General features: G+C 44.8%; 1 protein-coding gene across 2 annotated transcripts in view; it reads right to left on the minus strand.

The window, feature by feature from the left end:
- The window catches only part of FBLN1 (fibulin 1), a 57,563-nt gene extending 34,454 nt beyond the window's left edge, over window positions 1-23,109 (minus strand). Inside the window, exons 1-10 of one of the 2 annotated variants that reach the window (XM_079975196.1) lie at window positions 22,994-23,109; window positions 13,358-13,457; window positions 10,321-10,453; window positions 8,394-8,562; window positions 6,513-6,572; window positions 5,598-5,699; window positions 3,322-3,453; window positions 2,651-2,788; window positions 2,281-2,424; window positions 699-827 (exon numbers count right to left, since the gene is read on the minus strand). In XM_079975196.1, coding sequence (XP_079831322.1) covers window positions 699-827; window positions 2,281-2,424; window positions 2,651-2,788; window positions 3,322-3,453; window positions 5,598-5,699; window positions 6,513-6,572; window positions 8,394-8,562; window positions 10,321-10,453; window positions 13,358-13,457; window positions 22,994-23,060 — 1,174 coding nt within the window. In that variant the 5' untranslated portion in view covers window positions 23,061-23,109. The remainder of the gene's footprint in view (window positions 1-698; window positions 828-2,280; window positions 2,425-2,650; window positions 2,789-3,321; window positions 3,454-5,597; window positions 5,700-6,512; window positions 6,573-8,393; window positions 8,563-10,320; window positions 10,454-13,357; window positions 13,458-22,993) is intronic. The other variant, XM_079975197.1, reaches the window with a different exon arrangement.
- Window positions 23,110-26,025: the final 2,916 nt, after the last annotated feature.

The following is a 26,025-nucleotide window of genomic DNA, read 5'->3' on the forward strand; positions in this document are numbered from 1 at the left end:
AGGTTTGGTGAATCCATCGGCCAGGTTACTGTGACTGGCACAATACTTCAGCCGAATCAAACCTGACTGAACACTCTGACACACATTTTGGAAACGTATGTCCAGATGCTTGGTTCTGGCCTTAAATTGCGCAGATTCAGCCAATTTCAAACAAGGTTGATTGTCTTCCCAAACCGTGATGGGCAAGCTACAATCTCCATAGATCTCTTGCACCAAGCATCTATAGAACTCTAGTTCCCGGCACAAATCTGACAACGCACTGAATTCAGCCTCAGTAGAAGACAGCGCAATGAGACTTTGCTTCCGGGACTTCCACCCAACTAGTGACTTCCCAAACTTTACCACCAACCCAGACACAGATGTGCGGTCCTGCGAATTTGCCCAGTCACTGTCCGCATAGCATGTGAGCTTCACCTCACCTTCAGCTGGCAGCTTAAGACAGAAGTCTTTGGTATGCTGCAGGTAGCGCAGTACCCACTGGATACTGGCAGATTGGTAGCAAAGACATGACGTAGAATCTCCCCCCTCCCAACAGTGGGCAGTGCGTACACTCTGAGCTGTTTTAACCCTGTAAGCTCAGGTTATCCTCACAAGGAATACCCAAATAAAGCAAAATACTACTGATTTATCTTTTTTTTTAAGGGTTAGATGGCTGAACTAAAAGAAGGGCATGAGCCAATGCATGTCCTGTCACTTACCAGCGCAGGTTCTACTGATTCCCTCAAAATAGTAGCCAGCTCGGCATTCACAGCGGTAGCTTCCAGGGGAATTGGCACAAGTGTGGCCCTCTCCACAAGGCTGATTCGGTGGCAAACACTCGTCCACATCTTGTAATACAGAAGGGTTAGAAAAACAATTTGAGGTGAAAGCATAACATGACAAAGTAAGAAAAAACAAAAGGGCTCTGGTTCAGAGAATCTACACACAGGTTTGCGCATGGAGTGCATGGGTTTCCCAACTCATCTCACAACTGTACATAGACCAGTCATGCCAAGAGTGTCCTTGGAGCACAGTGGGTGTTTATGTGGTCTAGGGCATTCTTGATGCTGCCATGCCACCTAGGGGAACCTTTGCTGACAAATGCTGCCTTGGCCAGTTCTCTATCCTTTTTAAAGTGATCTGCAAAAACACTTGGAGGTCTTTTGGTCTTTGGAATGTTAAGTGGCTGCTAGAAAAAACTTAGATTTTGGGACTGTTCTTGACCTGTTGTGAGCTATTGTAACTTGGCATTTTATTGCTTTACTGTGTTGATTCCTTTGCAAATATTAATGTTGATTACACACCCAAGGAAACATTCTATAATGCAGCAGACTCCAGCAAAATTTCCATTTATGTTGAAGTGAGTACGCTGAAGAAGCTTTTGTTGAACAGTCAAGCAAACCTGTAAAAAAATTCAAAGCCTTTCTCTGCATTTTGTCCAAGTCCGGGGCACTACAGGCGGACGAGGCCATGCAAATTGCAATGCAAAAAGCTTATTCTTAAGATGCCAGGCTTTCAAGACTCCAAAGATCTGTCTAATACCTGATCCATGGGTCCACTGAGTACTGCTCAGAGAAACCTGAGGATCAAGGGGGACTATGCAGTCCTTGGGCTGGAAACTCTCCAAGAAAACAGAACCAAAGCTTAGGCAGAGCTTCCAGCCTAATAATTGTAGGCAGGGCTGGGGATCGGTGCACGGCCACTAATAACTCTTGGGCTGAGAGAGACAGCACATACCATGGAACCCTGCTCTGTCTGGATGGCCCTGTATTTCACAGCACTTTTGCTCCCATGGTTCCGAAGCTTCTTTGAGCTCTGCCCTGTGAGGCAATCACTTGGGTAGGTATTACACAGCTCCTTAGAGTTTTATAAAACAGCCTTTGGGGTCCTAAATATTTATTTAGGAGTGTTATATAGCACTCAAGATTTTTTAGCAAAAAAATCTCTTGGAAAATAGCAGAAGTGAAAATGACATTAAAAAGACTGTTGTGGCTCAGCTCTGTTCTAAAATATGGCAATTTTTAAAAGGAAACAAAACAAAAAGGAGGGTGTGAGCATCACTTCTTTATGTAATGGACCATTTAAGTACTTTTTCATGCAACACCCACAGGTTGCAGTAGTGGCTTCTGGCTTAGGTGGCTGTTTGTGAACAGGTACATCAACAGCGGAACTGAGCTTCTGTGTCCAGAGGCAATATACCAGGGAGCACCAACGGCAGGGTGGCTGTCACCATGCCTGACCTCTCCAGGGGCATCTCTCCAGGAGGAAGGATGCAGGATTAAATGGACCTTTTGTACCAACCTACACATCTTGTGCCTTCTTCGTTTAGATGGTAGCCTCGCCCACAGTTTGGCACATTCCTCTGGCAAGCGTAAGACCCATCCGTGTTGATGCAAGTCTGTCCAGGAGGACAAGGTGCGTTCGCACTCAAGCATTCATTGATATCTACAACAGTACAAACATTAAATTAAAAGGGAAACTTTTAAGAGCAGAACACCAACCTTAAAATCTTAACTGAGCATGCTCCCTTGAAAAGACAAAGCATAGGCAGGGACAGCATAAACAGAGGAAATTTCCCAGTGGCAATAGTGGGGCAGCTGTAACAGCAGCTAGCCTCTCAGGAATGACATGCAGTTCAATGGTACTGGCTTTCAGGCGCAACATGCCTTACCAATACAGTTGCCCAGTGCATCTTGTATAAAGCCGCTCCTGCACTGTTGCTTGGGTCGGCAACGGAAGGATCCTGGAGTATTCTGACAGATAAAATCGGGGAGGCAGTTATGAGTATCAGTCTCACACTCGTCAATATCTGGTACATCACAAAAGAAAGAATTTGTTAGCGTAAGGTCTTGCAGAGCCATCTTGTCATGCTTCAGACACAAGCAACATTTAAGCAAATCAGACCAAATGTGGGTTTTTAAATTATTATTCTAAAGGTATAACCACACTCCAGGATTAAGGTAGAACTAGGTGTTATAGCAGCAAACATGTGGTGCCAAAGCCACATTAGTCACTATAACAGGAATCAAGCTGGCAAAGGGCTACACTTTTAAGGACTAACGGTAGGAGGGCTTATCCTGCCTACGCTACTCTGAAAATGCTCCCCAAATTCATTTTCACCTCAGCTGGGTGGGCTTCTAATTTCAGAGCCCAGCATGAGAAAAGGTGTCCCGCTTTGTAGCATACACTACAGCAAACACTAGTGTACATGTGGCAAACAAGCTTCCTGCATTATGTGTGAACTGGGCCTAACACAGCAAATTTCAAAAGAACAGGATACATTAGTAGTGGCTAAGAACTACAGCAACCATCTATCTCTCTTGTGAGAAGTCTGAAACATACCTTTGCAAAGGTTGTTCTCTGTCAGTTCATAACCAGTCCCACAGCTGGTCTCCCGCTGACAGCGGAAAGATCCTGCTGTATTGATACAAATTTGTCCAATGGCACAAGGGTTGGTAAGGCATTCATTCATATCTAGAAATAATCAAGGGGGAAATATGTGAAACGGCAACTTTGCCATACCATACGACCATCAGGAAGTCAGAGAATGCTCGCTGGTGTTCAGGAATTAAGCAGTGTGTATGATTAGACTCTCAAAGTAACAAAAACTTATTTCTCATGTAATATTCACAAAAGAAAGAGGGAAGGAAAGCAAAACTAAACTTGACGAAGAGAGTCATTCTCCTTTTTGGTTAGATACACTTTATGTCCCTCCAGTTTCCCCAGCTCTGCTGACCTCCTGCCAATCTCATGGCAGTTTCTTCAGAGGAAAAGAATCAAATTCCACACACTGCTACTAATCCTCAGCAAAATACACCTCATGCCACAACATCCCATCCTGTGGGTTCCCTACTGCCTGCATGCGCTGCACAGCCCTGGCTGATGCTGGTGGCGCTGGTGGCGGCGGTCGGAGCAAGAAAATGCACAACATAATGATTTCTGCTTTCCCAGAGCTAAGAAAGCTAACCAAAATAACTGAGCCACAGTTTGTCTGAACTCAATCTTAACTAAAAGTTTATTCTTTTATCCCTCTTATCCTTTCATAAATGTGCAAGTTGCCTATTTCCTCCTATTCAGTTGAAAATCTGCATCTCATTAGTCAACTGCAAAAGACCCAGTGCATATAACGGAACTCAGTTACACCCAGTATGTAATAATAGTTTAATTAGCTTTTAAACAATTATCTTATATATGTTTTTAGCTTTCGGTGTTTAATCCATGTTGATTCAGTTTTTGTAATATGCTTTGAGTCCCGGTTCTAGGGAAAAGATGGGATGATGATGATGATGATGTAATATTCTTTCTGTCCCTAGTGCCAAAGATTTTTCTGATCCATTTCAATTCATGTTTGGTGCAGTCCTGACACCCTGCACCCCCAGTGCATATATTAGCCTCCTATTCAGCCTAATCCTATGCCAAGTTAGCTTTCAGGGATTTGGGTCTGCCTATCTTGGTCACATGTTACATTTGCCATGTGAGAGCAGGCAAGCCATGAGAAATTCTGAAAGCTCCTGCAGCAGCCAGAGAAAGCTACACAACACCGAAAGGAGCAGGGGAAATTAGCTTCTACACAGAGATATAAGGTGAGACAAATAAGGGATGAAGAAAAGGGGCCAGTAGCTGATTCTTCACTGTATGCGTTGTGTGTGTGCACATCATTTCTATCCTGGGCAGTATTCTCCACTTCTTAGTGTAATAGGTGGAAATTTAGGAGACCTGGGTTCAAATCCTTACTCAGCTACGACTATTACTGAGCTACCTTGGACCAGTCACTGGTTCCCTATTTTCAAAAAACCAAGTTCCTTGAAGGAAGGTGGGCTGCAAGAAATGCAGCATGGAAAGAACCCCCCTTGAAGTAATAGGTTGTCCCTGCGCAGCTCCAAACTCTCTCTCTAAAGCCATGACTTCAAACCTAATGGCTTTAGGGAGAGAGAGGAAGCATGAGGCACCTGCACTGACTGTTCTTCCCTGCAACATCTAAAGCCCCTCATGGGCCGTACTCTTACTGGTCTAATAACCTGTAGCTAGGATCAGTGGCGTAGCGTGGGGGGTGCAGGGGTGGCCGGCCGCACCGGGCACAACATCTGGGGGTTAGGGTTAGGGGGCGCAAATCCACGGGTTAGGGGGCGCAAATCCATGGGTTAGGGGGCACAAATTACTTGCCTTGCCCCGGGTGCTGACAACCCACGCTACGCCACTGGCTAGGATGAACCACCCCAGGCAGTAGGAGAGTATTTTTCATGACACACACACACACACACACACACACACACACTGCTGCATATAGAAAACTAAATGACACTTTCCCAGCGAGTGTTCTCTGTGCACGATTGCTCTTTTATGAAGGAGCACTCACTGCAGGTAGTTCACACCTGCATACTGAAGTGGTATCGCTGAGATATACAGGCTTTCTGCTTCACCAAGAACAAGGCTTTAGTGCTGCCCTAAACACAGTGATACGATGTGTGCACAAACTCACTCTTATGTTCTGTTCCTCTCTTGATTTACTCCGCAAGCTTACTTTGAGTACTTGAACAGCAGGACACACATAGCCAGAGTTATTTCTCTAAATAAAGGACAAAACTATAAAAGAAAAGCAAACGGCAACCTTTCCTTACCTTCGCAAGTGAAGCCATCAGGCTGAAGCTGGTAGCCCATGAAGCAAGAGCAGAGAACACTTGAGCCAGAGTCCCTGCATTGTTGGGTGCAAGGGCCGCCTCCTGAGAAGGACAACAGCAGGAGATAGCTTGTTCTTTTAAAGTTCATCATTAAGAAACCCAAAGACCAGCATCAAGCATTTGCCCTTTAACAGCATTGTATCTTCCTTAATTTCTTTTGGAGAAAGCAGACAATTAACTACAAATTAGTGGTTCAAAACCAGAACAGAATACTCTGTGTTTCCACTATTATGTGTATCCTAAACTTGCATTGTTCAGTCAAGGTAAGCCCAAAATGGAAAGAGGGATCTGTGAATGGGATGGTTGCCATCATTCATGAATTCATCGAATTGTAGAGTTGGGACACCAAGGATCACTAGTCCAGCCCCCTGCGACGCAGTGCACATGAAATGGCAACACTGACTATAGCTAGCAGTCTGCATGCATTGCCAACAAAATAGAGCTAAGTGGCTGTGGAGGACTTGTAATGTGCCTTCTACACAGCCCACTCAACCAAAAAATGGTAGACAATATTAATTTTACAGGGTGCCTGACTAAAGGCTTGAGAGTGACATTAGTATTGGGAGCAAACTATGCAATATGGACAAATGCAGTAGAGCTGGGGTGGCTCAGTCAATAAAGCAAGACACCCCTAATCTCAGGCTCATGGGTTCGGGCCCCATGTTGGGCAAAATATTTCTGCATTGCAGGGGTTAGACTAGATGACCCTTGTGGTCCCTTCAGCTCTACGATTCTATGATTGTAGTGGTTTCTCATTGAGCTAGGAGGCCTCTGAACAGATTCAGTCACAAACTCACAAGCTGGTCTGACAAACAGCTTCTCTCTCTCAGCCCTCCCCCCAAATTAGTAAATTACCTCTGCAGCGGTCATTAAGGTAATGATCCTCATTATCAACTTCCACTGGTGATGCTGCATCTCAAGAGAGAAAAAAGCCAAACATCAGGAGAGTGAGACAGAAAGGTCAAGCCTGCTAAAATAAAATGGCCCTTTGTCCTGTTATTTGGAATGGAGCTTGATGTATGAAGTCTTGTTTATGACTCTGTTTTAAATCTGAGATTTATATGACCATTTGTAACAGGTCAATTACCACACAGTGACTCCTGCCAGACATTTTCTCGTAGAGATGCTTTTTAAGGGTACCTCCCAAGATAGTTGGATTTAGGTCAAATCTGCCTCAGAGTGAGAATGTTATCTGTAGTCCTATTCCATCCAGAGTTTTGTAAATGTGGTTGTTAGTTCCTCAACTGCTGTCTGGCTAGATTTTTAGTTGCTGAGGCTAACTCATTACATGCTGTCTCAGGAAAGGCGTTGTCTAAATGTCTTTGACTGAGAATTAAACAAGGACAGGTCCTTGACTGAGAATTGCCATGAACCTCAGCCACACAGGTTGCTTCTAAATATTTGCAGATGCAACTGAAGTTAAAATGACTCCAAAAGCAGACTCAGTAAGTATTGTTGAACATCAAGAGAGTTACAGTATTTAGTAACAGAGTTATATGAGTTATAATGTTTAAAAAATAGATTTGTTTTGTTTTGTTTTTTCCACTCTGTATGCTCCTTTCTCACAAATGGACTGAATGGTTCTGAATTAAGTGTCTGTAGGCTAGGCAAGGAGAGTAACAAAACAGTAACAAAAACAACATTTTGTGAGGTAACTTTGACCACTAGCACTTCATGTTCTTTTTGTTTCTCTGGCATCTCATGAGATTTAAGGGCGGGAGACTGGGATGCCACATGGCAATGCAAGCCTCATAATGGTTAAGGATTACCTAGAACATGGAGTTGTTAAATATTTAGATAAAAGGGGAGCTTTTTTTACTTCTTTCAGCATTGCTGTAACACATTGAAACTCCAGCTATTGGCAGAGAGTGAAACAAAACACTGACCGATGGCTTGTGCAGTTGTGAACCACACCAACAGCAACAACCTGATCTAGCAACTTTTGAAGGTGTTGTTTAGGAACACACAGATATTTCATAGAGCAACCACAGAAGTGGCAGTTTCCTGCCCACTAAGGCTGTGTCGACCTGAACCTGTTTGCAGAAAATGTATTTTTTCTTAACCCAGAATCATTCATGCTCATTTTCAACATGCTGCTTTCAAGCTAATTGATTCCAGATGTGTTCACAAGGGTGATGTGCTTACTTGGCATGCATGTGAAAGCCCTTCCCTTGGTGAGGTTATCCATGAAGAAGGAAGTGGTGACTGTGGTCTTGGTATATAACCATCCACAATGTCATTGGGCAGCTATGGATACATACCTCCCTCACAAGGTCCACTGAGCATTGCACTGAGTTTTACAAGAATGGCTCCTCTAGGGCAGTAGCTTTCAATGCATTGTTCAGGGGTGATGCTGGAGCCCCCAACACCGTCTTCTCTTTGGTGTGTGCATCAGCAGAAAGTGAGGCAATGATGAAGCCTCATAACTGGCCACTCCTTCAGGTGAGCTAAGTATGTACTCAAGTGTGTAAACTAGGCCAGGATCTGCCCCTAAAACCCTTGCAATGCACAGAGGATATGTGGAAATACCCAAGCAAGACAAGCTGATTTGGAAGGTGTTCCCTGAAGGTAGACAACTTCAAAACCCCAGCTCTGAGACATCAACCATTTCTGCACATGGTGAATTCCTAGCACAATTTCATTTAATCTCATTAGTTCTGAACTGAACTAAATCTGAAACAATTCCCCTCTACGTATTTCAAAAATAAAGTTGTGCTGGAGGGGGGTGTAACTTACCTAGTTCTTTGTTAGGATCATCAACAATTAACGTGTCAGAGTTTTCTTGCCCCTCGACACAGCAAGCTCGGAAGACCAAACCACACTGGTATCCCATCAGGAGGCTCTGCTCACAGCTGTTCCCTTGCTTTTGGGCCACCTTCCCCATAAAGCAGCAATAACAGCATTTCTGCCGAAACGCAATACAGACATTATCAATGAGCTTTATAGTATTGTATTAGCAGCCACATTCAGGTTCCTTTTTGCAGCACAGTGGCCCCTCAGGTTGGATGCTACTCTAAACCATGTCCTCTCCTCTTTCCCTCAGTCTTCCTCCCCTCCCCTGGTGTTCATCACATCATGTATTTATTTTAAAAATATTTCTATATGGATATAAGTTCTCATAATGTATTTTGGGGGGTCTCTGGGGAAATTGAAAGAAGCTGTGATGTAATGTAATATAATAAGAATAATTTGTATTACATTTCCCAACATTGTTGTTGTTTAGTCGTTTATTCGTGTCCGACTCTTCGTGACCCCATGGACCAGAGCACGCCAGGCACTCCTGTCTTCCACTGCCTCCCGCAGTTTGGTCAGACTCATGTTTGTGGCTTCGAGAACACTGTCCAACCATCTCGTCCTCTGTCGTCCCCTTCTCCTTGTGCCTTCAATCTTTCCCAACATCAGGGTCTTTTCCAGGGAGTCTTCTCTTCTCATGAGGTGGCCAAAGTACTGGAGCCTCAGCTTCATGATCTGTCCTTCCAGTGACCACTCAGGGCTGATTTCCTTAAGAATGGATGTGTTTGATCTTCTTGCAGTCCATGGGACTCTCAAGAGTCTCCTCCAGCACCATAATTCAAAAGCATCAATTCTTTGGCGATCAGCCTTCTTTATGGCTAATCCCATTTTGATGGACAGTAGAGATAAATAATATAAATGACTAGTATGCATGTCGGCTGTATCCAGCTGTGCTATCCCCACCCCCAAAGATGGCTGTGGCTGGTGGACAAGTTGTAAGTTAGGCTCTGACGAAGCACTGAAACAGCAGCCCTTTACCACTCCTCTAACCTCCTCAACATCCATAGATACTCATGCTGAGATGTCAATGCAACAAGATTTTCCCCACCTTCACCACCAGCTGGTGCGTCTCACTACAGGGGAAACTCTCGATGTGCTGAGGATCCCAATTATTTTCATTTATTACATTTAAATCTTGCCTTTGTTCTGTGATGGGCACCAAAGTAGTCTCCCATCTGGCTCCTGACCAGATTCAGACCTGCTTAGTTTCACCCAGGTTGGTGCATTAATCTATTTCACGTCCTAGAACCAATTCTGGGACACAGGGAAGGTTATTTTGGGTAGCTGCCACACATCAGCCATAATATTTAGTTCCAGTGTAAGAAAGAGCAGCATAAAGCTTTGTAATCTCAACAATGGGTGATATTGCCAATTAGCAAACACCAGCAGCATCAAGAAGCAAACATTGTGCTAACGGTACATTAAGGAGTTGCCACAAGAGGGCTCTTGCTTGTTGACTCAAACAATGTTGTAGGTGGAGGTATATAGGAAAACTTAAGAATTACAATGCTTTAGAACACACCATTCATCTAATGTGGGGTACTGGCCGGGTGCCTTAGGGCACACCCAACCTAGATGCTACACACTATAGGGGAATAAATACAAATATGAATATATTAAATATAATATAATATAATATAATATAATATAATATAATATAGGTATAATATAATAAAGAGCAAGCTGCCTCCTCCTACCAGTCTTCTTACTGAGGAGCTGGTATGATCCCCAGAATGCCAGGTTCCAGTAACACTGTGGAAAGCTAGACTCCAGGAGGCTTGAATACAATGCTGTGCCTGAGAGGTTAAATTCTGAGCCATAATTCAAGGCAAACGGTTGATATCAAATAATGGCAACTCTGAAATCTCACCTTAATGACTTTGTCTTCACAGGTAGTATTGCCTTCACTGGAATCACAGTCTTCATGCTTGCTGGCAATCGCTATTCCTGCTGTGCAACTCAGCTCTTCCAGTTGATTGAGGCAGCATTGTTCCTGAGCTATGCTACAAATAAGTAAAAAGAATGGGAGTGGAGGTGGGTGTGTCTGAGGCCAAGCACATAAAGGCTTGTATGGTGATATTTGCCTCAAGCCAAAATCTCAGCATCTTCAGACAGTCCACAAGCTGTAGCCAAGGCTTCTTTCTAATGGCTTATGGTTTGTCTGGAGGAGACAAACCACGAGTCCAAGTTCAGACAACGCACCAAGCCCAAACCATAGTTTAGCTTGCAGCAGCACAACAATAGCAAGACCAGAGGAAGAACAAAGGGGTCATGATTTCCGCTTGAAGAGGTCGCTAAATTGTGGTTTGGCTTGGTGTTACGTGTGAACTGGGCCAGTGAAATCTATATTTAGTTAGGCTTTACTGAGAGTTTAAAAGCAAAGTATGGAGAGGTAGGGAAACTGCCCTGAAGATGTTGATGATGATGATTAGTGTCACACCTGCCCTGAGTTAGAAAAAAACATAGTTCTAAATTAGAATTTGACATCTGCTTTCAGCCAAGTATGGTTAGTATTCCACTTAGGGCAGCTTAGTGTGGGCAAGAGAAGCGGGGAGTGGGGGTTCACAAGAGGAAGGATACATGAGCCTGAGTCGTGTCCTGATTTCTTAATCATGGTTAAGAGCTCAGGAAACCATACATCTGCACCAAACCAGCTACACAATCTGATTGCTTTTAGTTTAATTAAGGTTAGCCGGTGTAACACCCTCCAAATGTTCTTGGACTACAGCTTCCATCATCCATGACCATTGGCTATGTTAGCTATGGATGATGGGAATTGTAGTCCAACAACACCTGAAGAACTTCACACTGGCTCTTCCTGGTTTAGATACATACATAACACCAAGCAACATAATCTGTAGTTAAATGTTATGTTTTATATCCAGCTAAGTCACATGTAGATCAGACTTACTGAAAGCAATGACTTGACAAACTAAGTGCATTGATCTACTCAGAGTATAGCTTAGTTGGGTAGAATTCTTTTAAAAAAGTAAGTCTTTGTCTAATGAATAAAGCCAACCAAGAGATCTTTAAAGAAACAGAATTGTGGGCTTTTACTTCACCTCTTCATCAGATTTCCAATTTAGCAGAGAAAGCCTGCATTCCTGTTCATTAAATGAACTGTAGCTCCAGAACTCTTTCATGTCTTCTGCTATCCCCTCCAGAGGGTGAATGCTTAAAAACAGCATGAATTTCCTAACTGCATCAGGCCTGCTCTTATTTCCCTTTCATTCATTTCCATAAAAACCATTCAAAGTGCAGGCTATAACTTAAGGGGGGAAATTCCTCTGTCATCAATCTAGTTTCAAGTGATTGGGAGGGGAGTCCCTCACCTTCTCATTTCCATCATTTTCCAGAGAACATTGTGGTAAATTAGGAACTTGCTAAGTTGATATTTAGCATTTCAACATTAAATACAAAAGGAGGGACATGCTGCTCTTTTCAACAAACTCATTTATGGAAATCAATTTGAACAGGGTGTTTACAGGGTACATGTAAGCAATATCAGCCTAATTCTGTGTAAGGCAGTAAACCTATTCTAGCTCAAGTTTCTCTCTGACGTGCCAATTTTTTATCCCCAGAGGGATTTTAATGGGAGGGGGGGCGCGTTGCACAGAGAAACACTCATTCTTAGTGGACCTCAGCTTCAATTTGTACAAGTGGTACAGTCAAGTCACAAATATACCACCTCGGCTAGGGGGTGGTGAGGTGGGACCCTGCCAGGGGCACAGGCAATTGGGGGGGGGGCAAAATTGGCTTTAAAATATGTCCATAAATATAAATATTGATTATTGCCTCATAAGAAATGGTTTTAAATAGAGGGTGAATTGAATGGGGGGGTTGGAGGAGAGGTGGAAAGAAGAGCTAATTTGTCCATGGCTATGGGGCGCAATCTGGACGGTTCTTCCAGGGGCGCAAGATCGCCCAGCGACGGCTCTGGCAACAAACATGCCCATTATGTGACGTTAAAGGAGTAGCAGTTGTAATAACCTAGGCCCAGGCGAAACCCGTGTGCTGGTGGCAATCTCATATGTGGAGTGGAGTGAACTCCCTCCACATTACATCAAAATACATGAGTGACATGGAGCCTTGAATGCAGAGCCCAAAGGCACAGCAACTGGGTTTGAGTGATTTTTAGGCTGAAAGATCCTGCAAATGAGGGTCCATGCAGCCCCAAGATCACACATTCTTAGTTAAAACAGTTATACACCATGTTGACTATGTACAAAGTGACCTAAAAAAGTAAAAAAATCTTTAAAATATAAAACACAGTTCAAGTAATAATAATATTTAACGAAGTATGACTACCCATCGGGGGGACAAAATACTGCAGTGCCATCCCTATGGTGCCAGGGTCATGTGACTTGAGGCACCAAGAGGAGCTAGGCTGTGTTCCTCAATTTGATTTCTCAACAGGATTTCCCCTTTTCCTGACCCCTGTGTATGTTTCATCTTTTTAAATTTTTATTGTTATTCAAGCAACTTCAAATCAAGTTAAGTTTTATCTGTCAACCACTTTGTGTAGGAGGCCGTATTCAATGCCAATATAAATGCAAAAATTCACCAAGTACTAGCAGACAGGATTGCAAAACACATTCTTTCCATTCTTAAAAAGAAATCAAGCCAGGACATCTACAATTACAAATCTGAAAAGCAAAACAAATATTTTCCCCAAAAAGGTTCTTTTCAGAGTGCTGTTTATAGATTGGGCAGGAGGCCCCTATTTTTCCACTAAAGACTACTATCATGGGAAGAAGTCCCAGGTCAGTGTCCGAAATGGGACCCTACAGTAGCAGTGAAGAGAAAACTTAGGACACCTAAGTGGCTTTCAAGGCCAATGCTTTATCCCAGAGGAGTAGTCTATCTGTTGCTATAACAACAAGCAAGCAAGCTGCTTTGAAGAATACCTGCATTCTTTGGAATCAGGATGTGATGGCAGAGAACTACAGTCTCCCTTTTGACTTGCCCATTCATATCCATGTGAGCAGCAGCTCTCCACTGAAGTTTCTGCAGAAAGAAAAAACAAGTGTGTTTTAGAAGCACTCAGGAAATGACATTGAGGAATCATCTGTCCACCCTCCCTGCAGAGGCGGAGCTAGCTGCTCTGGCACCCAGAGTGGCACACATGCTGTGCACCCAGGGGCGGGGCGAGTGGCGAGCGTCCCAGGGGGGCGGAGCTGCGATGTCACCCCCCCCCCCCCCCAGGGATGATGCCACAGCCACCGCACCCCCTTCCTCCACCGGATGACATAATGAGGGTGCAATGGAGGCAGCAAAGTATGCCACCTTTGCTGCCTTCACTGACACTACGAAGGTTCGATGCTGAGCCCTCGCCAGTGTTCGGTTGCATTCAGCCAGACCTTTCTCCCACTTGCATTTAAGTTGTCTCCCAGCTTGTTTCCTTGCCCTAAACTCTGGAGTATACCAGGGAGCCAAACCTGAACCTACTGCCAACCAGCTTTCTTAAGTGACCTAATGAATGAAGAAGAATGTCTCAGTGGTCCTCTTTTAAACTGCTTTCAACTGTATATCTGAGATATAATCATAAAAATGCTATTTCTGCTCTTAGATTGAAATAATCCAGTTGGGGGAAGGATGTGGAAGAGGCACCCTAACACAACAGTAAAATCTTATGAAATCAAGATGAATTAAAAACTATTTTTAAATAAAAAATGCAGAAGTGAAAAGACAGAACACATGGGGGAAATTAAGGAATTTAAAATTACAAAGAAAATGAAATTAACTATCCAGCTGACAAATACATCAAAAGGAAAAATAATACCAAAAAGAACTAAACTGAACAGACTGCAATCCTGAACACTGTGACATTTAGGCAGCCTAACTGTGCACACATGGCAACCTTAGTTATTTGGACTTCAGATTATTTGTGGACAATGGCCAGGTCCAGCAAAATAAACACAGTTAATGAGCAACAGGATTACAGACATACTTAATATTTCATGCACAAAAGTTCACTACGCAGCAGGAACATTAGAACTAATAAACGAGTCACTCTAATTGTTATTTTTTAAAAAATTATTGCAGTCTTACAACTGGTTCAAATCACTGTCTAGGCTGGCCAAAACTCCAGCTGAAAGAATTTCAGTGACATTGGATTAGACACAGTGGTGTCCAAACATTTTTCAAAGAGGACCAGATTTGATGAAGTGAAGGGCCATGAGGGCCAACCAAAGTTGTTGGCAGTTGTTTTTAGGATTTTACCAGATTAAACCGACTGGCGGGCTGGATTAGGCCCCCAAAACAGACTTTGGACATGCCTGGATTGGAGCTTCAAGTAACTCCAAAGTGTGCAATACGCAAGGTGTCAGTCAGTAGGCATTACAACAGCCGTCTTCCTTCTTTCACACCATTCCAAAATTATGAATATTCTGGTGCAAATGTTATGTCAAGCTGCCCTTGACAGTTTTTGTTGTGCATAAAATGTTGAAACTGATCAGATGACCTGAATTTACAATCTTGGCTGAGAGAAAAGTCTAGCCTTAAGAAAAAAGCAGACACTAGCTTCCGGGTTAGCGCCTCCGGCAATGGCGGAGCTCCTCCGATCGGGAGGAACTTGCTCCGTGGAAAGTAGGGTCTGAACCGCCACGGCGAAGGTGGAGACCCACTGAAATCACAGGCGGATGAAGCCGGTGAACTTGGGATTCGGCTGGCACCTTTCGCGCCTCCCCTACTCGTGGGGAAACCCTGTTTTGGGGATCCGGAGCGACATGGGGTGAGCGGCGCGGTGCTTTGAATCGACTGCTTCTTTCACGGAGTGAAGCCGCATTGCTGCTGCCGGAGAGCGCTGACTTTTTCCTGTGGACAATTGGACTTTAAACAACAACCCGTAAGTAGTACAGAAAATTGGATCTTTAAATACCTTAATTTTACATCGAACGGGGAAGGTTCAAAACAGGAAGTCTGCCTTCCCCTTTTGTAAATAGACTGAAAAAAAGAGCTTACAAGTTAAGGTCTTGGAAAGCCTTATGTAAAGGATTAAACTTCCATCGATTGAAATTATTAGACCCCCCCTTGGAAGCAGGAGAAGAGGGTGGAAATTTTGGGCCGTGTATCCTGCAGGAGAGAGTGATTAGAATTAAATTGCCACTGCTCTGAACCTGGGAACGGACTGACAGTGATTGACGTTTTGGGAGAGTTCATTGACAGCGAAGAGAACGGATGTTGACAGTCGGTTGAATAAGAGAAATATATTGTTTCCATTGTCCGCTTTTGCGTTTAAAAGGGAGGAAAAGTAACTGAAAATTGAAACCAGCTTTACTTTTTGAACTTTCTTTGAAAGGATTGATACAAGTGGAGACTGTTCCCCTCTAGAGGGAGCTTTTGAAACAGTTACAAGAGTGGAGCTGAGAAATCTCCAGCTGCTTGATAAGAAGTGTGGGAACTAGAAATTGACCTTGGACATTCAAGATGTCGACAGGAGAAGACTTAGTAACTGCATTTTGCAAGATAAACTATTTGTTGGAACAGCTTCATAAAAAAATGGATGTTATGACTACTAAAACTGACATTTTGGGACCAAAAGTGAGCACCAATACAGAAATTATTCAGGATTTGGCACAGGAATCTATTTTAACAGGACAAATTGTTGAAAAGGAGAAGGAGAAAGTTGCTGTTGTCGAACCTAAAGCAATACAAGGGGGAACTTTAGTCTTACAGAGGCAAATTGAAGACTATAAGTTGAGGCCCTTTATGATTGAAACTAGAAAAAGTCAGACTCTGAAGATCGGAGCCCGGCCTGGACTGGAAAAGGAAAGTTGGAAAGATCCCTCTATGCAGGGATTAACTGACTTTTGGAATATGGACTTGGGTCAGGAGGAGATTGGAGCTCGGGGGGCCTTTGGAGCTCGGGGGGCTTTGGAGTTGGAGGAATTTTGAAATATGCCCTGAAATACTTTATGGATCCAACTTTAATTGTGGAAATTTGGCTGACCTGTCAAGAGGGAGTGGAGGTGTCGTTGGATTGGAGTTTCCTGGAGATCTGCTCTTTAGCATCAAAGAATATGAAGAAGAACTGCAGAAGGGACGTGGAAAAGAGTTAAGAGCCTCGGACATAAGATCTCCAGGTTGATGGACTGTATGGAGTGGACGGAAGTGTCTGTCAGAGCCCGAGGCCGGGGAGAGGAGATGGTGGAAAAAGATTGGAAGATTTAAAGTCTATATATAGAAATATTGTAAAATTAATGAGTGACAGGAAAATGTTGGAATGAATTTTTATGGCCTTAGTAGAAATGCTATAAGGAGTTAAGCTTAAATAAGTATACTAATTTTAATGGAAATAAGATTAAAAATAGGTTAAGATATTTATATGATAGAAAATGGAGAAAGATGGAAAGGAATTGCTGAAACAATTAATGGAAGTGGAATACAAAGAGGGAGGTGAGAGGAGGTCGATGATATAAGGGAATGAAAGTTAGAATATGGAAAAGGTATGATGTATGTTTTTAAATTGTTTTTGTTTTGTTTTGTTTAGTTCATTGTGTTAGTTAATGTGTTACATATTGTATTGTTTTATTTTTTCTTGATCTTTTTTTCTCTCTCTCGTCTCTTTTTCCTTTTTAAAAAGTAATAAATATTATTTTTTTAAAAAAAAAAGAAAAAAGCAGACACTAATACTGCAGAAGAATTAGCCCCTTATCATATACAGTGATAGGGACGCAGGCGGCGCTGTGGGTTAAAGCCTCAGCGCCTAGGGCTTGCCGATCGAAAGGTCGGCGGTTCGAATCCCTGCGGCGGGGTGCGCTCCCGCTGCTCGGTCCCAGCGCCTGCCAACCTAGCAGTTCGAAAGCACCTCCGGGTGCAAGTAGATAAATAGGGACCGCTTACCAGAGGGAAGGTAAACGGTGTTTCCGTGTGCGGCTCTGGCTCGCCAGAGCAGCGATGTCACGCTGGCCACGTGACCCGGAAGTGTCTCCGGACAGCGCTGGCCCCTGGCCTCTTAAGTGAGATGGGCGCACAACCCCAGAGTCTGTCAAGACTGGCCCGTACGGGCAGGGGTACCTTTACCTTTACCTTTACATATACAGTGATACCTCAGTTTACAAACTTAATCGGTTCTGGAACTCCGTTCTTAAACCGAAACCGTTCTTAAACCGAGGCGCACTTTCCCTAATGCGGCCTCCCACCGCCGGTGCCCTTCCACCGTTCAGCTTCCGTTCTTAGACCGAGGTAAAGTTCACAAACCAGGACACTACTTCCAGTTTTGAGGAGTTCGTAAACTGAATCGTTTGTAAACAGGAGTGTTCTTAAACCGAGGTACCACTGTATACATATCCAACAAAGCCCCATATATTATAAATATATATCAAACAAACTGGGGGCCTTTCTCATGCTCACACACTTGAGCCAGCCTGGGTAGCCAGATAAAATTTGTGGTTGCAATGACTCCCAATAGTGGATGATACAATCTTGCATCTAGTAGGGTTGCCATATGTCCTCTTTTTCCAGGACACATCCTCTTTTTCATGGATATGTAAAATGAGAGTCATCATAGTGATCCATAGTTAAAAGAAGTTGGCAAATGTGTCTTCAAAATACAGCAACCCAAGCATCTACTGCCATATTGAGTGCACCGAACAGAGAGCAAGCATGCAGATAACACATCTATTTCATGCTGAATGTCAGGAGCAGGTTGGCAATAAATCACAAGTTAACTCTTTATTCAAAGAAACATGGTCAGCTCAGGAGGCGAGGCCTAGTGAGCACAGCAACTCATCCCGGTAGATTGTGCCCCTATGAGCCGTTGTGGGGACTGAAGGTCCCCACCTTCCCACAGTTCCCTAAGTCTTTTCCTCCCCTGGGTCCTTCCCAGGCAACCTGAGACTTTGTCACTTTGTTTGTTTTTGCTTCACCCTCTTCATACCCCTTCTGAGAGACCAGGTGGGAGGAGATCAGGTCACAGCAGGAGGGGGAAACCCCCTGTCTTCTTCACCAGCCAGACTCATCTCTGCCTCTTGGCCCCTTTCCTCTTGAGCCTCTGATTCTGCCTCCGATTCTGGACTGCTCTGCCACAGACTCTTCCTGCTCACTAAACCCTGTTACATTTCACTTTCTGATACCTTCTCCTCCCAGTCTTCTCTCTCACACCATTCATCATCCTACTACTACCAATCCCCAGACCTTGAGCCTTCATCTCGTGGGAATTCTCCTGGAGGTTCCTCAGCTGTCACCTCCCACCACTCCTCAGAATCCAGCCAGTCCATGACAGTGAACTTCCAAAACATTCAAAACATAATCTGCTTAGTGGTGGGCAATTCGCCCCTAGTCTTGTGCTTCTCTGTTGACATTTCCTGAGCACCTGAGAAGCACAATGTAAATGTAGCGAATGAGGAGGGTGATGCTCCATCAGGTGAGCAAATCTGTAGTTTGCCCACCTACCACACACCCCACACATTATTAAACCATCTTCAGGTGAGAAAGCAATGCCTTTATTAGATCCATGAAGTTGTTGGCCTATATGTGGTAGTTACTATGACATCCCTCAATACTAGTCCCTTCAATTTAAAAATTGCAAATTAAACTGTCACACGGTACGTTGAACTCTTCAACTTTCAAATTCTGAAAATTGAGGGATGCTAAAAAGTTGTAACACAACTTGGGAATGCAAGAGATATTTTGGTTAAATTAATATAACTTTGTTTTGTAAGTAAAATATACATAAAATTGCACAGAAATCATTTAAAATGATTGCCAAGTACTTGCATATTATTATTATTAAGCATCACCTAAGATTTTCAGAAGGTAAAATTAATATTAGTCGGTTTTCCAAAAGCAGTTTATATGCTTCTTCATCAAATGCAGACTTACCAAGCTAAATGTTGTCCAATCACAAAAATAATATTGGATTTGAATTCCTCACACCCAAAACATATTTTAAATACCCCCTCACTGAATAAATTTGCAAAAAATAAATTTTACCCCCTAAAAAGATATGCCCTAATGGACTATGCCATTTGACAGTACCAGCGGAGAAGAAAACCTGGGATTACAGTAGCGCCATTTACTCATCCTGCCCCCACACTTCACCTCACCAGCACACAAAGGGAGCAAGTGCATGGAAGGGGAAGCAGGACAACACCCACTGGACCAGCCTCAACAGCTATGCACTCAGCGCAATGCCTGAAATGAAAGCCTACAGTCATACAAATGTACGCCTATAACCCTCAGGGTTCCCAATTGCATGGAGAGTCTACCCATCAGCTGCCCCTTCAAATGTTGTGTTGGCACAGAAGTTAAGGGTGGGTGGGCACATCCCTGTTGAGACAGTTCCTTTTCTCCTTCAGAGTACTATATGTATGGAGATCTATATCTAGAGAATCACAGACTTGTAGAGCTGGAAGAGAGACAAGGTCTAAAAATGTTTAGACTGGCAGGATGGGAAAGGCCTTTATGAGCTCCAACCCAAAGCAGGAACAAATCATAGCCTCCAAAAACACAACTGCACAAGGTTTCTGTGATCTTTTTCCTGTTACAAACCATAAGCTCACCCATTAACCCCATTGCACACATTTCCAGATGGTTACTTGGCTATATTACTAAGCTGGCTGTTTTATGTACCCAGATGAACCAGTTTACAGTATTGTGCACTGGATGATTCACTCTTGACTGAAACCCTCATGATCAGTCTCAGGGGTCCGCTTGTAAAGTTGGAATTATTAACCTATCTGCCAGGGTTGTCAGAACAAGATGGTGATAACTTTGGAATTCCTCAAACAACAAAGGGGCTTTGTAAACGCTTTGAATATGGGGTGTGGCCCTCATCTCTGTTTTCAGGCCGAGGGAGCAGGCATTTGTCTGCAGACAGCTTTCCGGGTCATGTGACCAGCATGACTAAACCGCTTCTGGTGCAATGGGACACCGTGACGGAAGCCAGAGCACATGGAAATGCCATCTACCTTCCTGCCACAGTGCTACTTATTTTTCTACTCACACTGGTCTGCTTTCGAACTACTAGTCATTAGTTAGCAATGTGTGATGGCCTGGGAATCCGATTCAGAGGCTGAACCGGAGGAATCCCAGCCTGCACAGGAGTCCCCACCTCCAGGGCCAGCTGAGCTGGGGCAGGGCCTTGATTCTGAAGAGCCTGCACCTGTGCCGGATCCTCAGGAGCAGGCACCAGGTGAATCCACTCTGGCTCCAGAGGTGGTTGAGGACTCAGTGCCTACAGGTGAGTCTCCCCCTGGGTCCAGTAACCCTTCAGCCTCTCCTGAACTGCAGAGGCTCAGGGCAGAGAGGCGAAGGGAACTGGTTTCTCCCAGGAGGAGTGCTCGCCTTAAGGCCAGGAGAGGCGGGTCTCCTGGGGGCCGGGACTGCCCCTGGCCTCAGAGAAGATAAAGGCCAGTCAGCCCGGTCCCAGGTTGCGGGAGCAACGTCGTTGAAGAGCTGTTTCGGCCAGCATCCAGTCCTGTTTCCCCCAGAGTTCCTGTCCTTGCCCGGCTTCCCTCTGTGGACCCCGCTTCGCCTGTGGAGGACTGTCTGCCGACCCTCAACTGGACCTCGCCCCACGGTAACCTCCCCCCCGGGACCAGCACACAATGTGACCTGAAAGTCTTAAGTTGAAATGTCATCTCAGTCATGAACTTCCAAGGTGACTTTGCTATCTCTCAACCACTGCACTGGAAACACGGGGGAAATAGCGCTGGCCCACCTCACAAGAGTAAGGATTACTGAGAAAGAATCTTATTTCAACCTTTCAGGTGCATGACAACATAAACAGTAAGTAGCATTAATCTTACCTGGGTCCTTCCTAGGTTATCTTCACAACCCCTCTGTGGATTAGACCTATTGCCCAAGACCAGCCAGTTAGCTTCAAATGTGAATGTAGACCTCACAGAGGCCAACTCTAATACCCAACTACACTACACACTGCAGTGTAGTGCAGGGGGTTGGACTAGATGACCCTCAGGGTCCTTTCCGACTCTACAGTTCTATTATCCTAGTCTGGCTCAGGGGTGGCATTTGGGTCCACAATGAGGATTGCACACCAGTAGTACGCCTGGCCAAAGTGGCCAACCCACATTTCCTCTCCTATGTGCAGACACTATGGCAACATCTAACTTGAAAATGGACCTGGTGAACTTGGAAGCTTACACCCCACACCAGAATTTTTGGGGGGTTGGTCCCCCAAATAAAGGGTCATTTTAATCTCATTAAATTAAAATATTCTAATGATCCAACAGTGGCTCAAGAGCCCCTGGTAGGCTGGCAGCCCAGGCCTAAGAACATCCTGGCAAAGGGAAGACCAGCCTGTTCCCAGCCATCAGCCAGGGGAGAGCAGCTGCGAGGAACTTTGCCTCCCCAGCCCTGTCAGACAGAGCGCACAGCTCCACCTGCCCATAGCTCTGGGAATGCAGAGGGAATCCATAGGGAGACATTCTCTAGCCACAAACATCAGCCAGAAGAATTTGGGTGCTGGGCCACGTGTGTGTCACATGTACATGTGGAGGGTTTTTTTCTGAGTTATTATAACCTGCTGCAAGCCCCCTTGAGAATCTACTTGTGTTTTTAATCTTAACGGAATCACAGTTTCCTCCAGAAAAATGCTTTCCCCCTTACACCTGTGGCTCCTCAGATGTTGCTGGACTCCAACTCTCCTCAGCCAGCAGGGCAAATGACTGGGGTGACAGGAGCATCTGGAGGGCCACAGGTTTCCCCAAGGCAGAGCATACAGATCAACACCTAAACCTTCGTACATTTAACAGGGCCATACTCTTCCTTCTTCCACCACACAGAGAACACTGAATGTGCACCATGGTGTAAACTGGGCATCTGTTTAACAGGGCATTTATGAGGAATGCCTGGTTTACACTAGGGTCACACCCAGTGCTATTTTTCTAGCAGAAGAGGTGCCAGAACTCACTCGGAATGCCCCCCCTGGTTCTCTTAGAATGGCAATGGCGCCCACCTGAGGGGGCAGGACCTGAGTTCCAGAGAGTTCCGGCTTGAAAAAAGCCCTGCTCACATCCACACTAGGAGCATGGATGACCAGAAAGGCAAAGAAAGGCAAAAGCATCTCTTATGCTTAAGTTATAAATAATGTTACGCCTTACAGATTTATCGATTATCGATATTCATATTTACTCGGAAGTAAGCGGCACCCCATAAGTGAGCAAGAGCTGGCTTCCGAAATGAATTTGTCTCCTCCTTTCTCCTTTCTTGAAAATGTTTCTGAATGCCGAAATTTCCAAGTATTGGGTATCGTAAAACAACCTCAAGGAAAAATAACTTCAGTCTCGTCGAAATCAACTACTCAGAATCGGGCAGACTAGGGCGCTTTGGTTTAGTTGCAAGAAACTAGTAACCTGCACGCCAGCTCGAGGGGCTCCAGTCCCCAGCCAGGCTCCAAGAGTAGAAGACACCCCCAAAACACACGCACACACACACACACACACACACTTTCCACGAGAGCAGCCTCTTTTGCCCCGGCTCAAATCTTGGCTTTGCCAGCCGGTCTTCTCCTCCTCCTCGTCGTCCTCCTCCTCCCCCTGCAATTCAAACATTTTGCAGCATTGCAGCTGTTTGCTTACCTTGCGCGCCGCACAAAGGCACCCAAGCCAGAAAAAGGAGAAGCCGGATCCTGCGCAGATTCTCCATCAGGAAAGGTCCCGGGAAGGAGAGCGCAGCAGCCGCAGGCAGGGGCTTCACTCTGGCTCCCTCCCCCTCTCTGTTGGAGTCTGAGTGGACTTTCTGGCTCCTACCTCGGCTAAAGTCCTCCTCGCCACTCCGGGCGGGTCGAGAAGGAAGGAGCCTGCGAGGATTACCCGCTCCAAAGTAGCTGTGCGAGGAGTTAATCTGCCGCCTTCCTGCCTTCCTTTCAATTATCCCGCTTGCAGACGTTTAAGGCGAAACATAGCCTGGAGGCGGGGCCTTTTAAAAGTCCTCGGCTGGATCCCGGGGTGGTCCTTCTCCCCCCCCCCCCCCGGTTTTCTTCTTAGTACAGAGTCTCTCTCTCTCTCTCTCTCTCTCTCTCTCTCTCAACCCACTTAGGAACCTTGGGAAACAACCTCGTGGCCAAGACTGTTTGGTTCAGGTTTCCTCCTCCAAACAGAAAGGGAATTCTCGAAATACCTTCAGCGCAAGCAAAATCCCACATAAACAAAAAAGTGGCAATGCCGGAAAAAGTCCAGGCCGCTTCCTAGCCGCTCAGTGGAAAGTTTAAAAGTCTCCGTTCTTCCTACAGATTGTCCTGAGTGTATATGTCTTAATGACTGAGAGAAAATCTGGAGCTGAAAAAAAGGAGGCAAAGGAAGCGATGCAAAAATTCTCCAATTACAGCATACTCGCTTAAAGGGTATCTCCTTTTTATCTTATCCAAACAAGATGCAGAGTGATCTTTGGTCAAAAGGAGGATCTGCCCAGAGCCCATCAGTCTCCCCCCGGCCGCGCTGTTTGTGTGGGGATTAGATTAACTGAGGGTCAAATGTTATTTCAATAAGAGCAGATAGTGCTCAGTCCTATTTGAAGAGAGGGGTTGCTTCCTAGGCATGCAGGTTACCCCCATCCCATTCCTCTAAGAGTGCCCTGGGCTTCCCATTTACACAGAACTCTAGTAATCATCCCAAGTGACCAGCAGGCAATGACTTACAAAACTGGACTGTTCTACATCCACATTTAATCTTCAACCAGTGAGCCCCAAAGTATTGTAGTTAATTCATTTAATGGTTTAGTTGGAACTCTAAGATGTTATTATTATCATCATTACTTATACCCTGCCCATCTGGATGGTTTGTTAAGGCTCTATGAACTGCCATCTGATCAGACCAATGCCCATCTCGTCCAGCATTCTGTGTCCAGCTGTGGGCTGATTCCAAGCAATGCCTAGCAGTGGCGTAGCGTGGGGGGTGCAGGGGGGGCCGGCTGCACTGGGCGCAACATCTGGGGTAAAGGCAAATCCACGGATTAGGGGGCGCAAATCCATGGGTTAGGGGGCGCAAATCCACGGGTTAGGGGGCGCAAATTACTTGCCTTGCCCTGGGTGCTGAGAACCCATGCTACGCCACTGATGCCTGGAGGGGACCACCTGCCTCTGCTGGTCCATGGACAATGCAATTAATATGGGTGCTGTTAGCAACTGATAACTGCCTTCTATTGTTTTCCCCCTATTATTATTTCATTATCACAGGAGTGGAATCTGGTAATTTTTTGTAAAATGACACCTTGCGCAAGGCGCCCTGAAATAGATCTTCACAAGTATGGATCTTCTCAATATTGCACCACCTCGGCTTGGTGCCTTCTAAATCTGGCACTGGGTTACCACATTGCACAGCATAGAGAGTTGCCTGGGACAGGAAATCAGTTCCAAAGGTTAAAGCAGGGGTCAGCAACCTTTTTCAGCCATGGGCCAGTCCACCGTCCCTCAGACTATGTGGTGGGCCAGACTATATTTTTTTTTGGGAGGGGGGGAATGAATAAATTCCTATGCCCCACAAATAACCCAGAGATGCATTTTAAATAAAAGCACACATTCTACTCATGTAAAAACACTCTGATTCCCAGACTGTCCATGGGCCAGATTTAGAAGGCAATTGGGCCGCATCTGGCCCACGGGCCTTAGGTTGCCTACCCCTGGGTTAAAGGGTTGTTTAGTGGAGGCAGAAAGGAAATACAGAGATACCCACTTGGTAGCAGTAGTGAAGACCAAGGAAGGAGGTGCTAAGCTAGCTGTTTCACTTGTCTGCCCTCCTTCTCATGGTGTAGGCTCCAGCCCACCCGCCCCCCGCCCCTGTACCCTGGCCACTGTGCCTTTTTTGGGCAGCTTGGATGATGCACACATGCATTGGCATATCTGCATACACATTTGCATATTTCCTCAATGCCAGGTTCCTGAGGCTCAAGGAGCAGAGCTTGAAAACTCAAGGGCAATGCCAGACAAAACGAATGGAGCCAGTCATCTCTTGACGACTTGCTGTCTTCAGAACAGGATTCTTGCCCTCCTTCTCACAAGTTTTCAAAATATATTTATTAGACCTTATTGGCATCTGTCTCAATTTCCTCTAAGAGAAAAGGCAAGTGAGATTGGAACAATATGACGAGAAAAGGGAAGGAGGCTAACTTTTAGGATAGTCTGCAAATTAAACTTCTGAAAATAGTCCTCTGTGCATCCTGAAATTTAACGCCTTGCCCTGGAAATCCTGAAGCAAGCCAAACCTCTGACATTTCCAGTCCAAGCAAACCCAAGTCTTGGGAGTTCGTTTGTCTGGTGCCACACTTCACAAATAAAAATAGTACAAAAGTGAGTATGTGGGTTTTTTTAACTAAGGAGCAAAACAAATCTGCTCCTTTCCATCTCAGCCCAAATTTCCACAGAGCATCTGTCCCCCAGGCGGCTGCTGGTTTTATCAGAAGCCAAACTATTTGGAGGTAAAATTGAACTGTCGCAGAGCAAAACTAAAACAAACCTGCAGTCAGGATGGTGACATAATGGAAATTCGTTCCCTGTTGCCTTTACCCTGTTTGCTTCCAATATTAGCACCTTTGCTTCATGTGCAACTTAGAGTATGTGCTATATATTGCAATGTTTGCATGAAATCTCTCTTCATAAAGAGCTTCTAATAACTTT

Source organism: Podarcis cretensis (assembly GCF_951804945.1).
Source record: "Podarcis cretensis genome assembly, chromosome: 5".
NCBI lineage: Eukaryota > Metazoa > Chordata > Lepidosauria > Squamata > Lacertidae > Podarcis > Podarcis cretensis.